This window comes from Typopeltis vanoorti, chromosome 2, assembly GCF_054136105.1.
Source record: "Typopeltis vanoorti isolate ZY-2024b chromosome 2, IOZ_Tvanoo_1.0, whole genome shotgun sequence".
NCBI classification, from domain to species: domain Eukaryota; kingdom Metazoa; phylum Arthropoda; class Arachnida; order Uropygi; family Thelyphonidae; genus Typopeltis; species Typopeltis vanoorti.
The window spans coordinates 18,526,897-18,550,918 of NC_143550.1; the positions used below are offsets into that span (position 1 = coordinate 18,526,897).

Genomic DNA, 24,022 nt, shown 5'->3' on the forward strand with positions numbered 1-24,022 from the left:
ATACATGCAAAGAACTTGTTTATCACTCCCTTGCTCATACTCTCCTTATATATACAGCTTCCAGAGATGGCCTCTTGTTCTACCTTTTATCCCTCTCTAATTGATGAACAATCTCCATTATCTGAAAACAACCCCTCACCAACTTTCACATCTCAATCATATCTCCTCCTATTCACAGGTCTCAGCGAATTGCATTCCCGCAATCTGTATTCACATTCCATTGACCTGATAGACATAATGAATCTTCTCTACCCTCTCGAAGATATCCTCATCTCCATAAAAAGAACCAGGAGACCAGATGTGTGCACAGTAGCCCATCAAGGGCCTCCTGATCATTGCCATGATGTTATATTCTCACAATTTTAGCAGTGTCCCAAATCTCTTCCCCTCCTTCAAAATTTCCCCATTAATTGGTGTCCATAGCTTCCAAGTGCCGTTGGACTTCCCAACCATAATACGAGGATAAGATGATTACCCCTATGCCTCTAAGTACTCTTGTCTATAAATTGCGTGTATTTTAAAAGGCTGCGTTGTCTGTTTTGAGGGACGAAAATCGAGTTTCCAGGTTAATTTTCCGATGTATAATAAACACTCATTCCACGAAACGCATTGATTATCCTATTATTACTTTGCAACATCAAATCGATAGCTCTACTCAGTCTGTTGAGACCCTCTTGTAAGACGACATCTGTTCTGTTCCTCATAGTTCTTTTTGACTTTGCATCAACTGCAAAACAGCTGTATATATCTCTAGTTAATCCTGTCTCAAAATCATAATGACATGCTAGTTAAAACATTAATGGTCCCAAAACAGACCCCTTCCCCTCCTGCGGCATGCTACTCGTGATCTTTCTCTTTTGGGATACTACTTCCCATACATAACCAGCTGACACCTATCTCAAAGCCAGTACTGTCGACAGAGTGTAGCATAAAGGCAGCCTGCCTCACTGCGCGGCTTAATAAGGGCGCCTGTTCATCGATATTATGGTAGATGCCGTCGCTACGCCAATTCCTGTTAGCGTAGCAAGTGCGGAAAGAAGTTTTTCCAAGAGCTTCAACTGATTAAAAATTATTTACGAACAGCAATGACCCAAGAAAGATTGGTTGGTCTAGCAATTATATCGATAGAGATAATTTAAATTTAGAAGAGCTTATAAACAGTTTTATTGTGCGATATCCCCGTAGAGCAAACATTTAGATATTATTACGTAATCGTTTTGCATTAATGTTTCTCTTGTAATAAAAACAAAATGGTAATTGGAGATTTTCTTATATTTTTGTCTTATAATCCATCAGAGGCGATATTTAATTGTTTGCCTCAGGACGCGATCTAATCTGGTGACGGCCCTGCTCACAGCTAATCAACTACCTAACTCGTTAATCTTTTATCCAAGCATGTCTTAATTTAGTTACTAGTTATGGAATAATTTATCAAAGGCCTTTGAAAAATCCAATCATACCCCTATATATATATATACACACACACACACACATCTCCCTTATCCACTGAATTTGGTATCTTGTAATACATACGCAGATTGCTAAAACATGACCTCTTAACAAATTCACTACCTATCAATCCACTTCCGAATCCTACTCTTCAACCTCGCTAATACTTTAACCACAACTCCCAGGTTAGTCTATAATTTGTAGCCTCACCTTATTTCTCCCTTTTAAAGTGAAACAGTTTTACTTTTTTACTCCTTTGGGAGTTACCTTGTTGTAAGACTTGTTAATATGCTAAGGGTGCCATTAATTTCCTGGAACATTTTCTTCAAGACAAGGTGTATGTATGTTGTCTGGTCCTACTGCCTTATTAACATCATTTACATAATTTCTCATTTACTTCCTGCTAACTGTCAGTCCTTCCTTCTACATTCAAGCTTCTCATAATGTTACATTCGTGAAATACTCTCATAAACCTCATTGAATACTTCAACCATATTCTCTGCAGCAATTATTAAACTATTTTAGTACTATTGTTATTCTGTCTTTTACTTTGCACATGTTGAAAGAAGTTATTGGTTGGAGAGTAGTGAATGCGTGTATAGATTGCCAGCAATTGTTAAGTGCTTCGAATAAGTTTTAAGAAGTATGGGGAGAATAATGGGTAGTGTAGATCTCCTGCAAAGTGTCTTTGGAGTCTGATGCTCATTTAATAGATAACTTTGAACTTTATTTACAGAATATGATTTGATTATATTCATTTAAAGCAATGATGAATCAAACTGTAACTTCTATGAAAATTCATTGAATTAATTTTCTTATAGAAATTTACTTATCTATAAATGACTATTTTATTTATATATAGTAAGCTTGTTTGCTGAATGTCACTGCAATACAAACAGTGGCGGCCCGTACATAAGCACTGCGACACTGCAGCACCCCCAAGGAAAAAAATGAAAAAATTAAATTTTATTTGTTTATTATTATTATTAATCCTGACACCTCCAAGGAGTCCGAAGACTCATGGCGGGAGGACACCTACAACTGTAGGACCGCCACTGAATACAAGTAAATAAAATTGCATTTTTAATGACTTCTTAATTTAATTCATAACTCACTTAAATAAGGAATCTGAATAAACATTATTTTAAAAAATAGATCAGTGCAAATTCCACTTAAGTATAAGAGTGCATTACATGAATTTTTGCAAATTTTCTTTGCTTTTCTGCACCAAAGATTGTTTGAAATGAGAGCGACGCGCAAAGAAAAGTTACTCTCTCTTCAGAAGACTGAAACGGCTTATTTATTATTCTATTATTGTCTGCATGTCTTGAAGAATAAACGTAAGTGAAACTAGAAGAATTAACATATCATGAATGGAAGAATTATTTCACTGTTGTTAATTAGTTTTAAATCTGAGTATACTTCTGAAGAGTATATATTAGATATATTTTTCACCCCTCTACTGGAAGTGACCAACGTTCGGTTCTCATGAGAGGAAATGTTTAAATAATCATTTTCAGTCGAGGTTAATTAGCTGATCTCAGACAAAGAGAGTCCCCCCCCCCACACACACACACAAACAAAAAAAAAAAAAATCGAGTTTTTCATTCGGCGTATAGGCCAATCGACCAGAGAACACATTTTATAGATCAGACTATTAGTAGATTGCATCGTCTCTCTCTGTGTGGATAAGATTAAGAAGTGTAGACGGTAGTTTTGTGCGGTCTACGAGGTCACAGACAAGTGGTGAGATTTTGATTTCAGTAATGGGTTCACGGACAATTCATAGCGGAAAAAATTCACTGAAAATGTTATTCGCTAGAAAATTGAAACGATATTGCATTGATACCGCTATATATGAAAAGTAAATGCAGTGCAAGATCACAAAATATAATTTTCTGATATATTTATCTATTTTTTATTTAGAGTTTTATTCTTATACAGTGAAAGTAATATTTTATTGATCGGTGAGTTTCCTAATTTCTGTTTCGTCTTAAAATTTTATAAATATTCTTTCTTACTTAGATACTACAGGTTCTGTTGATGGAATATTAATATCTACAGAACTGGAATTGGGTGATTTAGGGGAATATTTATACTGCGAACCGTTCACTATTTTTCTGCGCACTTAACATACCCAGATGCGATTGTATATCTGGACTTATTCAGAAAATCCATTTTATCTGAACTAATTCAGAAGAGGTGTTTCAGTTATTGAATACACGTGTTTTGAAAATGACTCTACTTCTCCTGCATATGAAAGATGTGTTGTACGCTGTTATCGTTTACAGAACTTAGTTTAAATCATAGGTGCACTTTTGAGTACTAAAAAATTAGTACTCAAAAGTGCACGTATGATACAAATAGTAATTATATTAAAGAAAATGATAAAATTACATAACTGCTATCATAATGTAAATCAGGATAAGCTAAATTGCCATCTGGGGTAGTCTTTATGAGATAACTAGTATAAGTCAGAAATTTCCAGTTTATTCTTTTGAATAATTCTGAACAAAAATGCTGATATTTCTTTCATAGGTGGATGCAGTAATTGTGTAAATTAATTTCGTCTAATTATCCCAAACCTCCACAAAATTTCAGATTCATAATAATCGCTTTTCTTATTATCGAAAACTTATATAAATTATCTGAAGCAGTTGCTTTGTACCTTTAATGTGATGAATCACCTTTTGGGAAGAAAAACGGAGTGTAGCTATGTTGCATGGTTATTCCACTATTTTTTTTTCATTTTTTTTTTTGGGGGGGGGGATATATTTTTATGCCTACTACCGACTTGCACTATAGCTGTACAACAATGGGCTAGCTTGGGAATGTTCTTTTAGCATTTTGGTTATTTTCTTTACTTTTCGTTGTAATTTTTATTAATTTTAACCTGGTTCGGAAATCCTGCTCAAATTTCATGACCAAACATGGAAGCTACTTCAGGCCTCCAATAAGCAGCGCTCTAGTCTCACATCATACGACGAAATTCATCCCTTACCTAAAAGCAATTACAAACATCCATGTCCAGTACGAGTTTCGAATCCACAGCTCATTGTGGGAGAAGGTACGCTATCTAGTCAGTTATTATCGACATGATATTTCTGATTACAGTTTATCAGGGGTGAATTCTCCATTCTTGCTGCGCAAGCTCATTACTTGAGAAAGAAATAATATTTATTTGTTAATAAATGCATGCATTTATAAGCATTTCATTTAGGCTTTTATTTTTGTAGACAGAAGACGTCTTAAGTTTGCGCGGCAATAATTGAGCTTTGCGTTGTGTATCGAAGGCCGATGCTTGCTCGTCTAGTCAAAGCTATCTTTGCTTGCTCGGTTGTAGGAGCTTCCAGGTCCTCGCAGCAGGACCGTGATTTCATGAGCGCGCACGCATAGCCATTTTACGTTGCCTCACTCTGTTGCTTAAACACTGGCCATATGCAGTCAACGTAGCTCAAGCCAGTGAGCTTCAGCCACCGTTTACAAGTGGGCGTGTTTCTTGGGAAAATTAAGTTACAACTTTTTATGACGATGTTATTGACCAGTTCATAAAGAAGAACCGTAGGGTAGAATTTGTATTCAAGTAGCTAAATTGAAAAAGATAGAATATCGTTTGTAAAATAAATGTTATTTGTATGATTAAATGTATATAAATTTCTAAATATATAGTTTTAAATGGTCAGTAATTCAATATTCCGCTAATCAGACTTCAATCACACCTTTCACTCCCTGAATGATAACAAGAGCAAGCGTGAATTTCAAGACTAGCATTCGCCCCTGCAGTTTACTTTTGAATGTTTCACAAGAGACGTAATTAATTACGTATTTGACTTTGGGAGCCTCTCTCTATCTATCTATCTATATATATATATAATTTTTTTCTTATAAAGAAGAATAAATATAAAATTTTCTTTTCTTGAAGTGTCGTTCGCATCTTCTGCGCTAGGCCTACGGAAGAAAGACTTAAGTTCTAGCCTACTCATCGACTAGAGGAACTTTTTCTAAACCTTTTTTCGAGCTGTTCCCGAGAACATTAAAATTATTGTGTTAAATTACTTGAGATGGAGACACGTCAGTCGTCTTCTCATTGGATGCCTCATAATTAGTGATAGTCCCAGCTATTTCTTATTAACCCGCTGGAAATTGAACTGCCCACTCAGTCTTCAAAAGTTAGATAGGGTTAAAATGGCCTCGACAACAATAAATGAATAAAAGGCGTCAGGTGATTTTTTTTTCTCTTTGTATTTTCCGCAGATATTTTCTAGGAACTGTCTTCTAAATTATAAGGATTTCAAATGAATGTAAGTTAGTAGAGCTTCTATTGAATCGTAAGTTATTCTTCCCGTAAGCTACGGTTTTTCATCCCACAAATCAGGCAAACTGTCGGGAAAACACGTAATTAAAGAAACTTAATGCACTAACTACATGAGTTTAGTTGCATCTGCTAATTTCAACGAACCAATCTTTATATTATTAGAACAAGTATTTGAGGAGCAAAGTCTGAAATGCAATACATCTTAAACTCATGATCTGATCTGGGATATGATAAAGACAGTAGTCCACTAACAACAGTTTCTGCAATGCAAATTTGTGAAATGTTGCAACCTAGAAGAGTAAGTTAATTAAACAGCATAAAACCCAACTAATTAACTTTCGGAAATAAATTAGTAGCGGACAATTGTCGAGGAGGTAAACTTAATGAAAGTACGACAGATAACTATCGCCGTCTTGTGTTCCTGTCCGTAACGACGTTCCTTCTCTTTTTGTAAGGCGTTTTGATCTGGCATATCCAACAATGAGTACACAAGAGTAAACATCATTTCAGACAGGAATCGCAGACAAATTCGCATTCGAAGAAAATATATTTTTTTTTTTTACGTTCTACTTTTTATGCGACTCTCACCCACGGAAAATTACAAACCTATCGTATGTTTAATCGCAATGTATGTTGCCGTTCAAACAGCCTGTTACCTTCCATCACATATTTATCTGTTTATTTATTTATTACAATAATATAATTACATATTAGTAAGATGAAATTAATTTCTACTGCCGCTACTTTTCAGAACTTTTAAATTGGGGGCTTTCAATTCCGAGATCATGTGTGTGTGTGTGTGCAGTACCGTCCACAGGGTGTAGCATAGAGGCAACCTGTCTCACGGCGCGGCTTAATAAGGGCGCTTGTTCATCCATATTGCGGTAGGCGCGGTCGTTGTTAGCGTAGCAAGTGCAGAAAGAAGTTTATCCAAGCTTAAACTGATTAAAAATTATTTGCGAACAGCAATACCCAAGAAAGATTGATTGGTCTAGCAAATATCGATAGAGGTGGACATACTTTCAATAGAGGCGGACATGTTTAAATTTAGAATAGCTTATAAACAGTTTTATTGTACGATATCGCAGTAGAGTTAAACATTTAATTAATATTATTATCTAATCGTTTTGCATTAATGTTTCTCTTGTAATAAAAACAAAATAGCAATTGGAGATTGTCCTATATTTTTGTCTTATAATCCATCAGGGGCAGTTATTTAATTGTTTGCCTCTGGGCGTGATCTAATCTGGCAACGGCCATGTGTGTGCTTGAGCACAAACACACGGTTGTCAAAAAGTAATTTGGAGGAAATTACGAGAATTAGGAACCACTGACATAATATCTTATCCTTGTATGCTTAAAATTTACACCTGCATATGCAAAAGCCAAAACTTCAATAGATGGGTAAAATTATATTCACTCTTTTTCCTGAAATTCCTTTTGATGGCGCTGATTAACTCGGACTGCATCAATAAATATTTCAGCCAGTCATAACATGAAGTGTGCACACGATGAGACACGTTATTTATATTTTAAATTTGTATTATACAAGGAATACAGATATTTGTATTTATATTCCCTGTATTTTAATCTAGTTAGTTTTCAAATATATTTGTATTTTAATCTGCTTCAAGTCTAACTCAAGAAAATTAGCGCAGGTCACATCCATTTCCAAGAGAGCACTTTTAATTTTATGGCCAGGAAATGTATACCTATTAGGTCTGAAATATCATTACTTCTCAATCGACGCTGAGTAGGGTAATTTTTGATCTTGGATCTACATGTAACATTCGGTATACAACTACGCTGAGATCTGACGTTATTATTTTAATAAGCACTGTTTTTAAATGAGTATTATAATCAATTAGAATATTCTAGTCCTTGTTTCGGTAGCTTCATCTCGCTTCTTCCCTGCGAAAGAAACATGGGCTTCCATCCAGTGGTGAGCTATGGAAATTTTAACAAAGGGCTCGCATCCTCGAGCAAAAAAAAAAAAAAAAAAAAACGCCAACGCCATCTATCGCCGACTGCCACCACTAGTATTTCCAGAGACAATCAAAAACATCCATTCCCACTGCGGGATGTTTATAAACAAAATAAATTTGTATTATTTAAATTAAGGGGATATTAGATCCCCCATTGTTTTAAAACTGAATAAGAAACTCAAAGATTGGAATCAGAGAGTTTCATACCGAATATAGTATAAAAAACTATAAAAGTATCGGCGAATACTAGCGTGAGCTAATGCAAATAGTCCTAGAACGTAGTACAAACACGGGCAACTCGTTGCAAAGGTGGGTAAAGTTCTGATCGCTATTCTTGGTATTTTCCATAATGTAAAAACACATTTCCTAGGAAATGTATGCTGTTATTACATTATAGTGGGAGGTCACTACCCAGACCGGTTTCAGCCTTTTTTGAGGCTTCATCAGTGAGTAGCTAGACCAAATTAATACCAAAGGGTATAGCGAAAAGAACTTATAAAAATAAATTTGTTTTGTTTGCGATAGAAGTTTTTATGACAAACAATCTATAAATAATACATAAATATTATCTAAACACAATAATATTGAAATATGTTATATTTCTCTTTTGTTTTTATACTTCAAGTGAATGCCCCTTGATTGGTACCGTTGAAAATCAACGGTACCAATCAAGGGGCATTATTTTATAGTCCCATTTATTTATATGAGACTACCAAAAGTGAATTCTTATTTGTAAAATGGTAGTAACAGTAACTGTAATATTTTATTTAATAAAATCACTTTCGAAACTAGGAGACGATTTTACACGAAAAAAAAAAAAAAATAAAATAAAATAAAAACACTGTCTGGTGCACGTTTACCCAGAAAAAACTCTCTCCTTTACAGGTTAACATTTACAAACAATTACTTTAACGAAATACTTTTTGACAACAGCTGCCACAACTTAAAATCCCCCTTCACGTCTTTTGTTCTTCTAGGAGGATCTATAGTCGAGCGATGATTTTCTAGAAAAGATTTGACATAGGGATTCGGATTAAATTCATTCAAGGGTTTCCCATTTATACATATTGTAATTAAATCCGAAATATGTTATAGTGAGAGATCTCTTCGTCGTTACGATGTTATTCATCACACTAAAAGCTCTTTCGGCTTCAGCGCTGCAAACTGCAATTGTTGCCATAATCGCTTTGGCTTTTTTCGCCGTGCTGGGAATTTCGTTTTGTAACTTTCCAGTCAAAGCCATTTCCACTAAATCTCTAAAACCATTAATTTTAATTCCATATTTCAAAATAAAATTTAAATATCTTATCTTTTTTTTTTCCTTCTAACGATGGACACATAACTTCTTCCATACTCCATGTTTCAGGATAACATACATTTAAAATGTTTTTGAGTTCTTCATCTTCCAAATCCTCGTAATTTTCATTTTTAAGTTTAAAATTTCTTTGCTGCATTGATCTATCCTTTAAAGACATGAGAGTTTAGTAATGTTTCTCGCAGTAGTTTGTGAAATCTGATTTTGCTTTCAATTGCTATTCCCTCAAATTGTTTTGATTTTAACATGGTATCAATTTTAGATTCATAAGAACCTACAGAATTTTAAAAATCATTAATTGCATTAATTGTTCGCATTATTAAGGAGTTAGCCCTTATAATACTTACATTGCGACTTTGTAGAGTTTCTGACAGATATAATTCCTGTAGGATGTCAATCATTAATGCTAATCTCATAAAAATTCAAATTGAGAAGTCGGTTTAAAAAGCCCTTACATTAATCGTTCTATGCAAAATGCTTGCATAAAGCTGGGCAAAATCTCCACACAGCAAGAGCCGTTCGTAAACTGCAAGCTGCCCATCGTGATCCAAACACACGGCCGATCTTTAAAATTTCGATACCAAGGTCTTTTGCAATCGTATTTAATTCTCGTTGATGTTTTGGAGATTGATGATGAAAGGCATATAATTTATCCATAAACATCAAAAAGATTTATTTCTTTAATGTTTTTTTATCGAATCGTCTAATGCTAATTGCAAACGATGAGCTACGCAATGCCAAATCACAATGTTTGGACATTTTTGTAGAAGTTTGATTGCAACACCTGATTTGTTTCCTGGCATTACACTAGCTCCATCAGAACAAACTGCAATAAGATGATTTTTGAAATTGTTATCAGAAAATCCATATGAATTTAAAGTAGTAATTATAGTAGCATGTATACATTCCGCGGTGGTATTTTCTAGTTATGCAAGATCTACAAAAATCATACATGGTTCATGAGCTCAACTTGTATGTGAATAACTAAAACACTTTTTTTTCTATATAATAGCAGACGAATTGACAACATTATCGATTCGTCTGCTATTATAGAAATTTTGCATTTTTTCCCTACTATTTTGGAGAATATTTCTAATTTTATTTGTTTAGAAATATGTTCAACTATTCTAATTCATGAGAATCTAGAATGCAATGATAATCCTAGAACAATACCATTTTTAATTTGGAGCTCGATTAAATCTGGTAAATCAAACATAGGTCGGATTCTCTTGAAAATAAACAAAAAAAATAAAATAAACAAACTAAATGAAAAATTTATTTTTCATTTAGTTTGTCAATTAAATTTGGTAATATAGATTTGCTACTTTCTTCATTATTTTTATGATTTTATTATGAGCAAATGATTTATTATGTTTGGATAACTTTTTACGCAAACATGCGGTTCTTGAGTCTGTAGTGTTTCCATTCGGTTCCATTTTCATTTCTACCCATTCCTTTGATGATAAAACAACTTTTTTCTCCTTCAACACTTAAGTTTTTATATTTTGAGCAAACACGACATCCTAATTTACCATTTTTAACTTCTAACCACTTATACACACTGCGTTTAGAAATGCGATGCTTGCTTCTCGTTCCAGCAATCAGATAAATTGTTTTCTTTTTCTCCTCCAACTTGTTGCATATTCATTGAATCAATGTGCGTGTTATCTTCAAACTTCATCTTCGACTTCATTTTCAACAGCAGAATCACTTTTCATTATTTTTTTCCCAAAAAAAATTTAATATAATAAATTTCACTGTCTTTTCATGTTTCACGGGTAAAAATACTTTTACAATTATAAAAATAAAATTTGTTGAATTTACAGTTTTAAATTTATTATTATTTTAAAATTTTAAACACAAACAACTGTTATACATCAGTGTACTGACGAACACAGAACTAATGTCCAGTGGAACAACCCGCCGATGACAGTTTTACGAACATCTGATTGTCTAGTGGTTTTACCATATGATTGCATGTTTATTTTCAAACTTTCGTTATAGAGAAGTTGAAACAATAATTCCAAATAATCTATACACTGCCGAATAGACTAATTTTTGTTAGGTTACCGAACGAGTTTGTGGCTTAATATATTTCAAAAAATTATGTTTTTTTTTTTTTTTTTTTTGGTTAATAAAAAGAAGAACAAGGGGCTCGCAAATTTGAGGAAAATTTAACAAAGGGCTCGCGCGAGCCCCTTATAGCTCACCACTGCTTCCATCCCATAGATGAGATGAGTAAAATTCTAGGTCTTTGTGTTTGATGCGTGGTATTTTTATGTTTTATGGCTAACTTTGTGTACATAAAAACATGCCCTCATTCAGCCAAGCTGGCCGGATGACAGAAACGTCTACTTGGCTTCCAGGCTGCGGGTTCGTTTTGCTGTGGAGATTATATTTTGATTATCTTTCATCTCCCCGCTTATTGGAGGCCTGAAGTGACTTGAAAAAAGTTCCATGTTTGGTCTTTAGAGCAGTTTTTAGTTTTTGCAAAAATAAAAAATACAATATATATATATATATATATATATATATATATATATATATATATATATATATATATATATATATATAATAAGAAATAAAGATATAAAATTAATTTTAAAAATATAGAAAATCTTTAGTTCACTAGCTGTAATAATGGACTGTTCGTTTACGCCCATTCATGAGTGGGATCACAAAAATAAACGAACCTGTATGTTTCAGTAATAAACATAATATAAGAGCAGCACTAGTGGGAAAATACCTGTATGGTAGGGTAGAGAAAACAAAATTGGTGACTCGGAGAGTTTGGTTGTTTTGCATTAACACCATGACAACAGCGTATTATGGCTATCAATTGCCAAGTTATCTGGTCTTTCAATTCCCCCTCCCCTTACTTTTACGGAAAGAAGCATCGTGAGTCGGAGATAAAAATATTCTTCTCTCACCACCATTATATGACAGCGTGGAGCTGAGTTTCATTTGAAAAATCCTTAAATTTATTTCTCGTGTCCTTAACATAAACAAGTTTTATCAACCAAAATTTTTATTCCAATAAGTGGTTTGGATCTGTGGTTTGCAATCTGGAAGGATGTCGAAGGGACACTGGTTACCAGGAATTTGACGATGATAATTTGGCAACAGCAATATAAACTGGAATAATAAAAATACGATATTGCATATGAGGCAATGGAACCATGAAAATGAAGACAGAAAAATAAGTGATGATGTTATATTCACAAGCCAACTTATACGTGGATAGTAAATGCCGGTCGTGTTATGCGTTTGGCCACAATGAAGATTCACGACTAGATGATTCAACTGCTTTTTATTTATTAATTAATCATTAGTCTCTTGCTAAGGGTGCATGCTGTGGTTAGCTTTCTTCGGGCGCTTCGGTTTTCCCTCAAATAAATAAATCCGACTTTCAATACATACGATAATAGTGGCTACCTCCAGGTATAAATATGAATTCGAGTAATTCTCGGAGCAATATTAATAATAATAATTTCATCTTAAAAACAACGACATTGTTTCATCTCTCACGATTTTTCAATTTTCTTTATGAAAAATAAATAGTAAAATTATTTATTTATGCGAATAGGTAAATAATTTTACCTATTCGCATAAATATGATATACGATATACGCTAAATACGATAAATGTAGAATTACAACTAAATATAGATTAAGAGCTATCTGTAAATAATAATCGGTTAATTCTGAAGCACTTGCGCTCTAGAATTAATACTAACAGAATGCAAAGAGGCATTTTAAGCTTCTTTACATTCAGAAATTTTATCTCCCTTTGTCTTCACCTCATTTCTCTCAAAAGTGATCGAGAAGGTCAATAACCAGCGTCTTCAGTACGTGGAGACCTATCAGTTAATTGGTGATTACTGATGGATTCTGTCGTTCATGTTTTACAACAGATCTTCTCACTAACCTTATCTATCTTTACATGGTCTAAACCTAAAAGTAGATAAGGTTAGTGAGTGAAACTCATGTCGTTGTTTTCAATATTTTCAACGCGTTTAATTCTGGATTAATAAAGTCTTTCGGTAACGAAATTTTTACAAAATTTTATTAAAACCATGACGAGCAATTCAAAGCGGATTCTAAAGGAATCGATTTTTTAACCTTCTTACTCTATAAAATTGAAGCGAATAACATTTCTATTTCTATAATAAATTTGGCGTATGTTTGCAGATGTATTAAAATATAGCTTTGGTTTATTTTTAATGCAGATATATATATGGTCTTTTATGTTGCTATAACGAATGTTCCTTTTTCTTCCTTCTTTCATTCCGATTCTTCCGCTAGTATATATATTTTAATTCCCTCTCAGTGCTTCTGAGATTTGATCAACTGGCATGAGAACAATGCTCAGCCCGCGCAAAAGAGGTTTTGGTTATCCCTTCCTCTGGCACTGAAGTTGTCCGTTTAAAATCTGGATAAAAATACTGTACTCCATTTAAAGTTACATAATAATGCAGCACCAGCATGGTGAAGATAAAGGAACTCCACGGGGTTCTATGAATGGCAGTTTTTGGCTAGCTTTGGCTCCAAATCTTTTGTATCCACCTTCTTGTTTCCTGCTCCAGATTTGATCCTGCAAAATAGAATTTAATATATTTACTAAAGTAATTATATAGTTTAAATCATTACGAGAGGATAACAGTAATTTATTGCTGAATTATATCTGTGATAATTCCTGCGTTATTATCATAGGTATACTGTATTACAAAAAGTTTTTAAAAAAATAAATAAATCAGCTAACGCTGTTCTTAGATATATTTGTGCTTGCCAGTGTATTATCTTGAATTGAAACATATATCTAAAATATAACCAATTTATATAAATCCTGAGAGGACAGTCAGCTCGATTAATATAGGGATCTGAAGTAGCTAACCCATTACTATCTTCGGATGAAGTTCTTTATTGCTGTTGAAACTTAGATGGTCTTTCGTCACTTGAACTGAAGCTGGGTCATTACGGATGTCACAATGTAGCATTCCCGTACACGGATAGTTATGCTTCGCCACATAGATATGGTATTAATTACGATCTTAAATAAAATAATAAATAAATAAAATACTTGAATAAAATAAAATAAGGACTTTAAGTAATATATATATATATATATATATTAAGGATACCAAGTAATTTTATAAATTTGGTTTTTTACTCCTCTCAAGTAAGCAAAACAGTTAAGTTTGCGCCTGAACGTAGGTTCAAGTCTAAAAAGGTAGTGCAACACCAGGGCAACTCGTTGTAAAGGTGGATAAAGCTCTGATCGCTATTCTTAGTATTTCCCATAATGTAAAACACATCTCACTAGAAGATGTATGCTGTTATACATTATGGGTGGGGGGGTCACTACCCAGACCGGTTTCAACCTTTTTTGAGGTCTCCTCAGTGAGTAGCTAGACCCTGAAATACCAAGGTTTTTAGTAATACAGAGCCTTATCAACTTTACCTATACAAGTTGCTACAAGGTGCTTTTACTTTGAATAAGAAATTCTATATATTATCCCCAAGTTAAAAAAAATTCACATCTTTAACTCATCCAGAGTTTCTTATTCAAAGTAAAAGCACCTTGTATAGGTGCTTTTACTTTGATAACTAATCAAGTAGTCATTTATGAAATATCATCATAGTCACCATAGACGATTTAAAGAAATTCGAAGTTTTAAGGGACAATAAAAAGAGCGATAAATACTCTTCTCATTACAAAATCAGAGATTGAATTAAGTTTAGTCGTATGGTCCTCTCATATCTCAATGCCGATTATACATCCTTTTTTTTAAAAACTTTTTAATATTTAATGAAAGCACAACGATAGCAAACTGCTTCAGTTTCTTGCTTCATTATTAGTAATGACTACCTGAGGAATAATCTATATATACCCATCGATAAAGGTTAATCGTTTATTTTTGTTGTATCAACCAGTATTTCTCAACCTGTGGTCCGCAACGATGGGACAGGTGGTGCGCAGGCAGACTTCAATTAAATAAATAAATTTTTTTCTGATCTAATTAGAATTGAACAAGTAAGTAAAATTATTAAAATAAAATGGATACTTAAAAAAAAAAAACCAACAAGAAAGCGGCAAAATGACCAGTAATAATAAAAGAATTGAAGGTTTTCCTCCTTCAATCATGGCTCAGTATATCTTCAGAAGTACTAAGTGATACTTGGACAAAGTGTGTCGTGAGTTAACCCCAGTACAGTATTTATATATTTTGGGGAAATTTTAATAATGGAAAAGTGGCTTAGAACTAGGACTTGGAAAAGAAAAGAAAAGAAAATGAAACAGGCGATGCTAACCCTAATTTTGATACACGTATTGTAACGGCGAGTAAATACGATACTATTAAAGTAGAAGAAACAAGCAGTTCAAAGAAAAAATACAGTAGGAAATATAACAGTTCATATTTGGAATTCGGTTTACTTGGTGTGGAGATGAAAGTGAACAGAAACCTCAATGTGTTTTGTGTTGCGAAGTGTTGTCGAACGAGTGCATGAAACCTGCAAAGCTCCAACACTTAGAAACTAAACATTGTGATGTGAAAAATAAGCAAATTGAAAAGAAAAAAAAATTAGCGACGCTTAGCGAATTAAATCATGGGAAAGATGTAGTTTCGGCCATGAGTTCGATTAATAGCAAGGCACTAGAAGCATCCTATCTTTTAAGTTTGCGCATAGCGAAAACAGGGAAACCTCATTCTATCGAGGAAAATTTACTACTTCCAACTATGAAAGATGTGGTAAAAACTATGTTTGGCAACAAGTTACTAAAAGATGTTGATTTGATTCCTCTTTCAAATGACACTGTCGGTTGCAGAATTAATGATATGCCAGGTGACGTGGAATCTCAGTTAATCGAAAGAGTTAAGAAGAGCCCTTATTATGCGTTACAAATAGAGGAAACTACTGATGTTACAAATGATGCGCATTAATATGCTACGTAAGATTTGCGCATGATAAAAACATTCATGATGATATTCTGTTTTCTAGAACTTTGTCATCGCGAACAACTGGAGAAGAAATATTTCGCACTCTCAATAATTACATAATACTCAAAGAGATCCAGTGGGAAAACCGTATGGGCTTCTGTTCGGATGGAGCTCGCACCCTTACAGGCAGGCAGGCATAGTGGGGTTGTTTCTAAGGTCAAGGAAAAACCTCCGGATACGAATTGGGTACATTGTTTCATATATAGGCAAGCGTTAGCCTTCAAAGGAATGCCACCAGAATTTAAAACTGTGCTATATAACGCTGTAAAGCTAGTTAATTTTATTAAGGCTCGATCGTCAAATAAGTTATTTTCAGTACTCTGCGATGAAATGGGCAGTGAATATATACAACTTTTGCTTCCTTCTGAAATTCGCTTGCTTTCCAGGGGCAAAGTACTAACAAGGTTATTTCAATTAATGCACGAAGTCTTATTGTTTGTAAATGAACGTAATTCAGATTATACATCACTCCTTGTTGACGAAGCATGGTTATCACCACTATCCCATCTTTCAGACATTTTTTCGAAATTAAATGAACTAAATCTCTCCCTTCAGGGAAATTCTTCAACTGTTCTTGATGCCTACGACAAAATAAAGGCATTCGAAAAAAGAAAAAAAAAACTGGTGTTGTGGATTTGTTATGCGAAAGACAGACAATTTGCACCTTTTTCAACATTGGAATCCTTTTTAGTAGAAAATGATTTGTTGATTCTGAGTCTCTGGAAAGGGTTTGTGACCACCGCAAAACTCTGAAACAGAATTTTGAAACATATTTTCCGAATAACTTTAATAAGAAATTTCTGTGGATTCACGATCCATTTCAGGCTTACGGTCACGAGAACGACCTTTCGTTATCGAAAAAAGAGCAGTTAATTGAGCTTTCAAGTAACAGTGGGTTTAAAATGTATTTCCATGATCTTAGTTTGGCTCGATTCTGGATCTCGACTTCAGTGAGAAGTGAATTTCCTGAATTATCTGAAGAAGCATTGAAATTAGTCATGTAGTTTTCTACAACCTATCTTTGTAAGAATGGATTTTCATCGCTCCTTCAAATAAAAACAAAATACAGAAATCGTCTTAGTGTATTTGCCGATCTTCGACTGAATTTGACCAATATTTAGCCAGATATCCAGCAACTCTGTAAAGGCCGAGAAGCTCAACCATCTCATTGAAAGTAAGTAATAACATAATTATATATTTTTATTTATTTATTTTAATAAAAATTAAAACTTTGTTCAATGATGACACACTTTTAATCCATTACTTCCAATTTAATTATGTTTCCATATCTATTCAAAACATGCTTTAGATTTATTATGGTATAAATGGCACAGTTTTCCCCAAATGTTGGTAATCTCCTCATATGTTTTTAAAAAAATTACATAAATTAGTGGTCCGTAGAATTGTTTTAGGCGTTTTACTGGTCCTTTTGAGAAGCGCTGACCTAGCCTAATCTTTAAAATTTGAAATGGCATCTAGAAGATACATTCCACCTTTAATAAACTAAAATAAACTAAAGTAAAATCATATTTGCATCCAATACAGGATTAGTTTAGAGTGTTGAATCCAAAAGTTTCTTTAGGTTATCAAACTTGGCTTTTTTAGGTTATTAATGCTTCATGCAAGAGTTTCGTTATAGACTTTTAATAGCTTTAATATTTCTACAAATGATGATGATGATCATTTCTTCAATGTTTATTTATTATGTTATAAAGTTAGAGCCGTAGCCGCATTGGCTTCAAGATTAACCTGGCTATCAAGTGATCAATTGTCAGCTTGCTTTTATCTTTCCATCCCGCGATCTTTTGTTAATACCCTACCAATCTTAATGCACGTCTTAATAATCTGCCATTGCTATCTGTTTCGCGTTAGGCTTAATTACCGTAAATGGAGAAAAGTCACAAAACAGAAAAATGTTCCGGGTCCAGGCCCAGTGCATAAAAAAAGTTCCGGGTGAAGGGCCCCCGGCTATATTTTTTAACCACTGCTTCTACGTAAAACAAATGTTAGCTATTTTTACTCTTATTTGAATGCAGAAAATAACTGAGCTACTTGACTCACTCAACTACGATTGTTGATTAACTGTATACATGAAATAAAAAAAAAATAAACAACTAAATATTGTTATAATTTTTATGTAGTAATTTAGTTCTGAAATAATAATAAAAAATGGCTAAAATTCATATAGCAGTGTTTGGCCCTGTTTTTATTTATTGATTTATTATTAATTTTTGTCCCTTCTTTTTATCCCTTAAAAAGAATTGCAGGGTTGACCGTCGTGCCATTTAACTTAGCGTCGAATCTTAAAGTAATTTGAACACCAAATGACCTTTGTAAATATAATTTTGTAAAATAATTATACAACCAAATCTCATGCCTTTATTATTCAAATGTAATTACTATTACTTATTCTCTCTTGGTTATTTAATTATTTGTGTGGATATTCTCTATATGCCCTTAGATAATTTGACATCAGGGTGGTGCAATCAAAATATTAATTACACAGTCCAACACAATTTTTGCTGACTTTTATATGAGACTTGTTTTTTACTAATTTGGGTGCGCTGATTTCAAATATCAAACCCATTTTTCTCTATCACGTCAGGTTTTTCCTCTATGGCATTTTCTTTTTGCTAATTTGTAAGTTTTTGATATTTTAAGGAGGCAGTACTATTGAGAGGATCAAAAAAATCGATTTTTTAATATTATTTTCTGAAAGTATGTACTTTTAAAAATCTGTTCCTAACTTTTTATCAAGAAATTCGAAAAAATCCCGAAGATATAGCCTATTATTCAAAGCGGTGCGCAGATCAGAATCGGAGCGCTCACCGCTCTCGCTTGTTAGTAAACGAAAAAATGCGTAAGAACCTGCAACGGAACGTACTGGCGCTTTGAATGCGAGAGAGGCCGATAATTAGATACATAACTACTGAACAATATTCATTAAAAATTACAAGAATATTTATAAAAAAAAATAACAATTTTATTTACACATGAGTTTCAGGGAATAAATTTTTGTTTGTAGCAATTTCTGCTGTGTGTTCTGTTTTGGCAATCCCTTTGAATACTCCAACAGTAGTCGGCCATCATGTGAGAATCCCATCTTCCTTGGTACCGATCTTCCATAGTTTTTAAGTCTTGATGAAATCTTTCGTCTTGTTCATCGCTTACAGCACCTAAATTCTCGGGAAATCTATCAAGATGACTGTATAGGAAATGAAGCTTTATGCTCATGTTGCAACCTAAGCGCTGGAAATTTTCAAGCATTGTCTCCACTAGATCTTTGTAATTGCACGCTTTTTTGTTTCCAAGAAAATTATTCGCAACCATCGTAAATGAAGTCCAGGCCTCTTTCTCAATTTCGTTCATAGAGTTGAAGAAATTTGGGTCTCTCATTAAAGTTTTAATTTGCGGTCCATCAAATACACCGGCTGTAATTTTTTCACAACTAAGTCGCTGAAATTTTTCACATATGTATTGGAAACAGTCACCTTGTAAATCTAAAGCTTTAACATACTGCTTCATAAGACCTAGTTTGATGTGTAGAGGTGGAAAAATGATTTTTTCTCTGTTGATTAAAGGTTGATTTATAACATTCTGTTCTCCAACATTTAAGGATATTCTAAGAGGCCAATGTTTCTGACTCCAGTGTTGGTTTCTAGCTCGACTATCCCAGAAGCATAGAAAACACGGAAACTTTGTATATCCTCTTTGAAAGCCAAGTAAAAAGTTCAGCATTTTAAGATCCACACAGATGATTCAGTTATGGGCTGTATATTTTAATAACTTCAGAACCTTTTTAATGTCCTCATATGTTTCCTTTAAGTGGACTGAATAGCCAATAGGAATTGAGCCATATACATTCCCATTGTGTAGTAAGACACACTTGAGACGTCTGCTTGAAGTGTCGATAAATAAACGCCACTCATTTGGATGATATTGTACAACACTCATTTCAGTTAGTAAACCTGACACATTGTTACAGTAAACAAATCCACACTCGTGTTTAAAATATTGTACAAGATTACTTTTCCTGCTACGATAAAAAGTTATCTTCGTGTCTTGCTCCAGTAAGTTTTTTTCATTTAATCTTGAAGCTAACAATTCCGATGATTCCTTTGATAGGCCCAAATCTCTTACTAAGTCATTCAATTCCGCTTGAGTAAAACGTTGCGGTCCAGAACTAGAAATTAAATTTTCATTGTCTAAATCAACATCCAGGTCTTGCTCCTCAAGAACATCTGGCATATCCCGATCATGCTCGTTCTCAAGTAAAGGAAGTCCTTTATAAATTGGCATGGCTATTTCATTGGAATGAGCAACTGGCCGAATTGCTGAGTCGAGATTTGGATACACAATTTTTTTTTATTCTTCTTATTATAACCAGAAGTCTGAACTAAACAAAAATAGCAATCATCTAAGTGATTTTTCGGTTCACGCCAAATCATTGGATTGCCAAAAGCTAATTTTCGGCGTTTTCCCTTGCTCCACTGTCGTAAATTTTCTACACATGACTTACACACTTTATTTGGAGCCCATGACTTGTCCTGATCTGCAATTTTTACGTCAAAGTATGCAAAGTATACTTTCTTAACGAAATCAATGATATTTGTCCTTTGACTGGGAACAGTAAAGGTGTCACAAATGTAGCAGAAGGAATCTACACTGTTGACACAATTTCGAGTAGTAGACATGATGTATTTTCTTCATTGCCGACTAACATGCAATTAACAAGACAAAAAAAAACCAGAGACTTTATTGAAACGTTATAAACGCTCATCATACTTTCACGATCGATTAACGATTGACTAATTTCGATCGTTCTTTGTCCGCTATGACGCATATAGCATTCATTTGTTTTAGGCAGTTGTCATCGCCTAAATGTATCAGGTCGGTTATCGGCCTCTCTCGCATTCAAAGCGCCAGTACGTGCCGTTGCAGGTTCTTACGCATTTATTCGTTTACTAACAAGCGAGAGCGGTGAGCGCTCCGATTCTGATCTGCGCACCGCTTTGAATAATAGGCTATATCTTCGGGAATTTTTCGAATGTCTTGATAAAAAGTTAGGAACAGATTTTTAAAAGTACATATTTTTAGAAAATAATATTAAAAAATCGATTTTTTTTTGATCCTCTAAATAGTACTGCCTCCTAAAAACTATCAAAAACTTACAAATTAGCAAAAAGAAAATGCCATAGAGGAAAAACCTGACGTGATAGAGAAAAATGGGTTTGAGATTTGAAATCAGCGCACCCAAATTAGTAAAAAACAAGTGTCAGATCATAATCAGCAGAAAAAAATTTTTTTTTGTTAGCCAGTGTTATCCATGTTCGTGTGATTAAAAATAATAATAAAGCATTGTTCATATTAAGGATATGAGGAAAAAAAATTACCATCTTATATGGATGTTTTGTTTATATTTTAATTTATAATTATTATTTCATTTATGTATGTCTAATGTTGAGAATAATAAATGCAGGAGGATATCCGAAAAAGTCTGGAAATATGGAAAATTATTTTGGAACAGTGTACTAATTACATTTTTAAATATTAACATTAATTAATAACTCAATAATAGTTTACACTGTTAAAATTCAGAACTAACTCGAAGCATCCACAAGAGCAAGTTACTGTCACTATGCTACGTAATTCCAATAGAATTGGAATTACGTAGCTCCATCTACGTAATTCCATAATCTACGTAACTCCATCGAATATAGATAAACATTTTTTTTTTTTTTTGCAAAGATGTCTGGAAGTTGAAGAGAAAAACTATTGATCATATAATTTGAAAATGCCATATTTTTTAAAAATAAACTTTCCTGAATGTTTTCATGCTTTTTAGAGTAGTTATTATTTTATCAATAGTTATGAAACGGAAATTGCTTGTAATACAGCTTTTAAAATTAAAACTTTGTCTATAGAAGAGGGCGCAGAAATCAATCTTCTAAAATGCATGTACATGTATACATATCTGCATTTCTGCATTCGCGATTTGACGTGTGAATTAGCATTGTGTTGTGTTTTATATGCACCCTGTTTGGTAAACATCAACAGCACGTTCAGTGTTTATGTCAAGTAGAAAACGGTAAGTGCTTTGGTTGATTTATTTGATCCATTACTCAGATTTATGATGATTGGAAGAGATTTTTGACTGTGTAAATTTACATAATCCATAATTAGTAAACGCACATTTTGTTTATAATGCTCATTATGTTACAAGGGGCCTGTCTTATACGCCAAATTTGTACCAGTTTAGAACTGTTTAAGGTTATTGATATTAAATGCAATATATAATTTTTCAGTTAGACAGAATATAGAATTTATTATAATATTTATAATAAATATTATAAATATTTATTATTATAATCATTATAATTATTATATAATACAGTATTATATAATTATTATAATACAGTCTGTTATAATCTGGTCTTATAATACAAGATATTATACCAACAAAGCCAAACTTGAACCATCATATGAAGTCTTCGCGTTTTTTCTGATCGAGATATTTCTTCTAACAATTTACACTTCAAGACAACGCTTTCAACGTTGAAATTGCCATTCTTTTTACCTCCAGGTTTAGATTCTGCTCAAATGGGGAAATTGGAAGACAATAAATTAGCGTACCTTGCCTCTAAATGAATGGCTTCTGGAAATAATCGGATATTTGTGAAGTAAGGTCGCAGCTTCGGCACTACTTCACAAATATCCGATTATTTCCAGAAAGGAGCCTGATGAGTGAATTAATACGGTTGATGAATGGTTTGCGCTGATTAATAGGGAGAGTGGTTGTGGAAAGTTCTGTTACGATCATCTTCGACTTCTCATTTCGGGATTTATTTGCCAGGAATGTAAAATCTGAAGGTCATAGGCGTCCGCAGAGGGGGGGGGGACACTCTCCCTGGATCTACTTGTGGGGAAAAAAACAACAAAAAAATTAAATAATTAAATAAAAATTTATTGATGTAATTATTTGTCTCCAAACTTTTCTGCGAATGCCCTTAGTGAAGGCGCTGACGATATGTTTGAGAGGACAGACAATTAGTATGGTGATTGAGGCTATGGAAAGAATACGAAGTGACAGTGAAATTATTGTTTGGAACGAAGGATTTGTGGGATGTATAAATGAAGTAACACTGAATTTGAGAGTTATGTGAAGGGTAGGATATCTGCATTAAAATTAAGATAGCCCACAAGTTATATATACAAAAAAAAAAAAAAAAAGAATTGAATTTAAATCTAAGAAGTTAATAATACAATATTTGTAAAATAGTTAAATGTGTGTTTATTTTGCATGTCGCGGCCAAGACGTTTTGAGATATTGTATTTGTCTTTGGCTACTAAAGTCTTGCTTAGATAAAAAAATGTATTTAGATTAATTATTAGAGTTAAATTATAATTTTGTATGAGCCGTCAACGTTGAAATGTTTATGCAATTTGTATCAAGACAAGCGTTGCTTGCGAAATATGTAATCACGTTGTGAAAGTGATTAAATGAACTTATTTTGGGCAACAACCTTATGAAACGAAGAAATGTTATCAATTTTAGATGTTTCGTTTTGAAATTAAAATTAAATTAACTTTTCCGCACTGTGAAGAAAGAACATTGTCGTTTCAAACTCTGCGCTCAAGCAGTAATGGCGGACTGGAGCAGAAGTTTCTCTAATGTATTTTCGAGCATGCGTAGAAGTAAAAAGAACGTTAATAAACGTTGCGAAGCGTTCAGCTTTTCAGAAGTAGGAATGTAACCACAGCCAGAGAAAAACTGGCGAGTTTCTCTCTCTTCAATAATATGAAGACTGGGCAGAAATTTGAAGAAGAGTTGGAAATAGAAGACTGAGAGAGGATATCTTTGTATCAAGAGATAAGTGTGCAGTTTTAGTAGCCATTAATCTGTATAGCATTCAGTGGCGGCTCGTGGGGGTGCTGCAACTTTCGAAATATACATACAC

General features: G+C 33.5%; 1 protein-coding gene across 3 annotated transcripts in view; it reads right to left on the reverse strand.

The window, feature by feature from the left end:
* Positions 1-12,355: 12,355 nt before the first annotated feature.
* The window catches only part of LOC150108856 (uncharacterized), a 137,728-nt gene continuing 126,061 nt past the window's right edge, over positions 12,356-24,022 (reverse strand). For all 3 annotated transcript variants that reach the window (XM_090410397.1, XM_090410406.1, XM_090410387.1), the window contains one exon: positions 12,356-13,657. In XM_090410397.1, the coding sequence (XP_090266523.1) occupies positions 13,526-13,657 (132 nt within the window). In that variant the 3' untranslated portion in view covers positions 12,356-13,525. The remainder of the gene's footprint in view (positions 13,658-24,022) is intronic.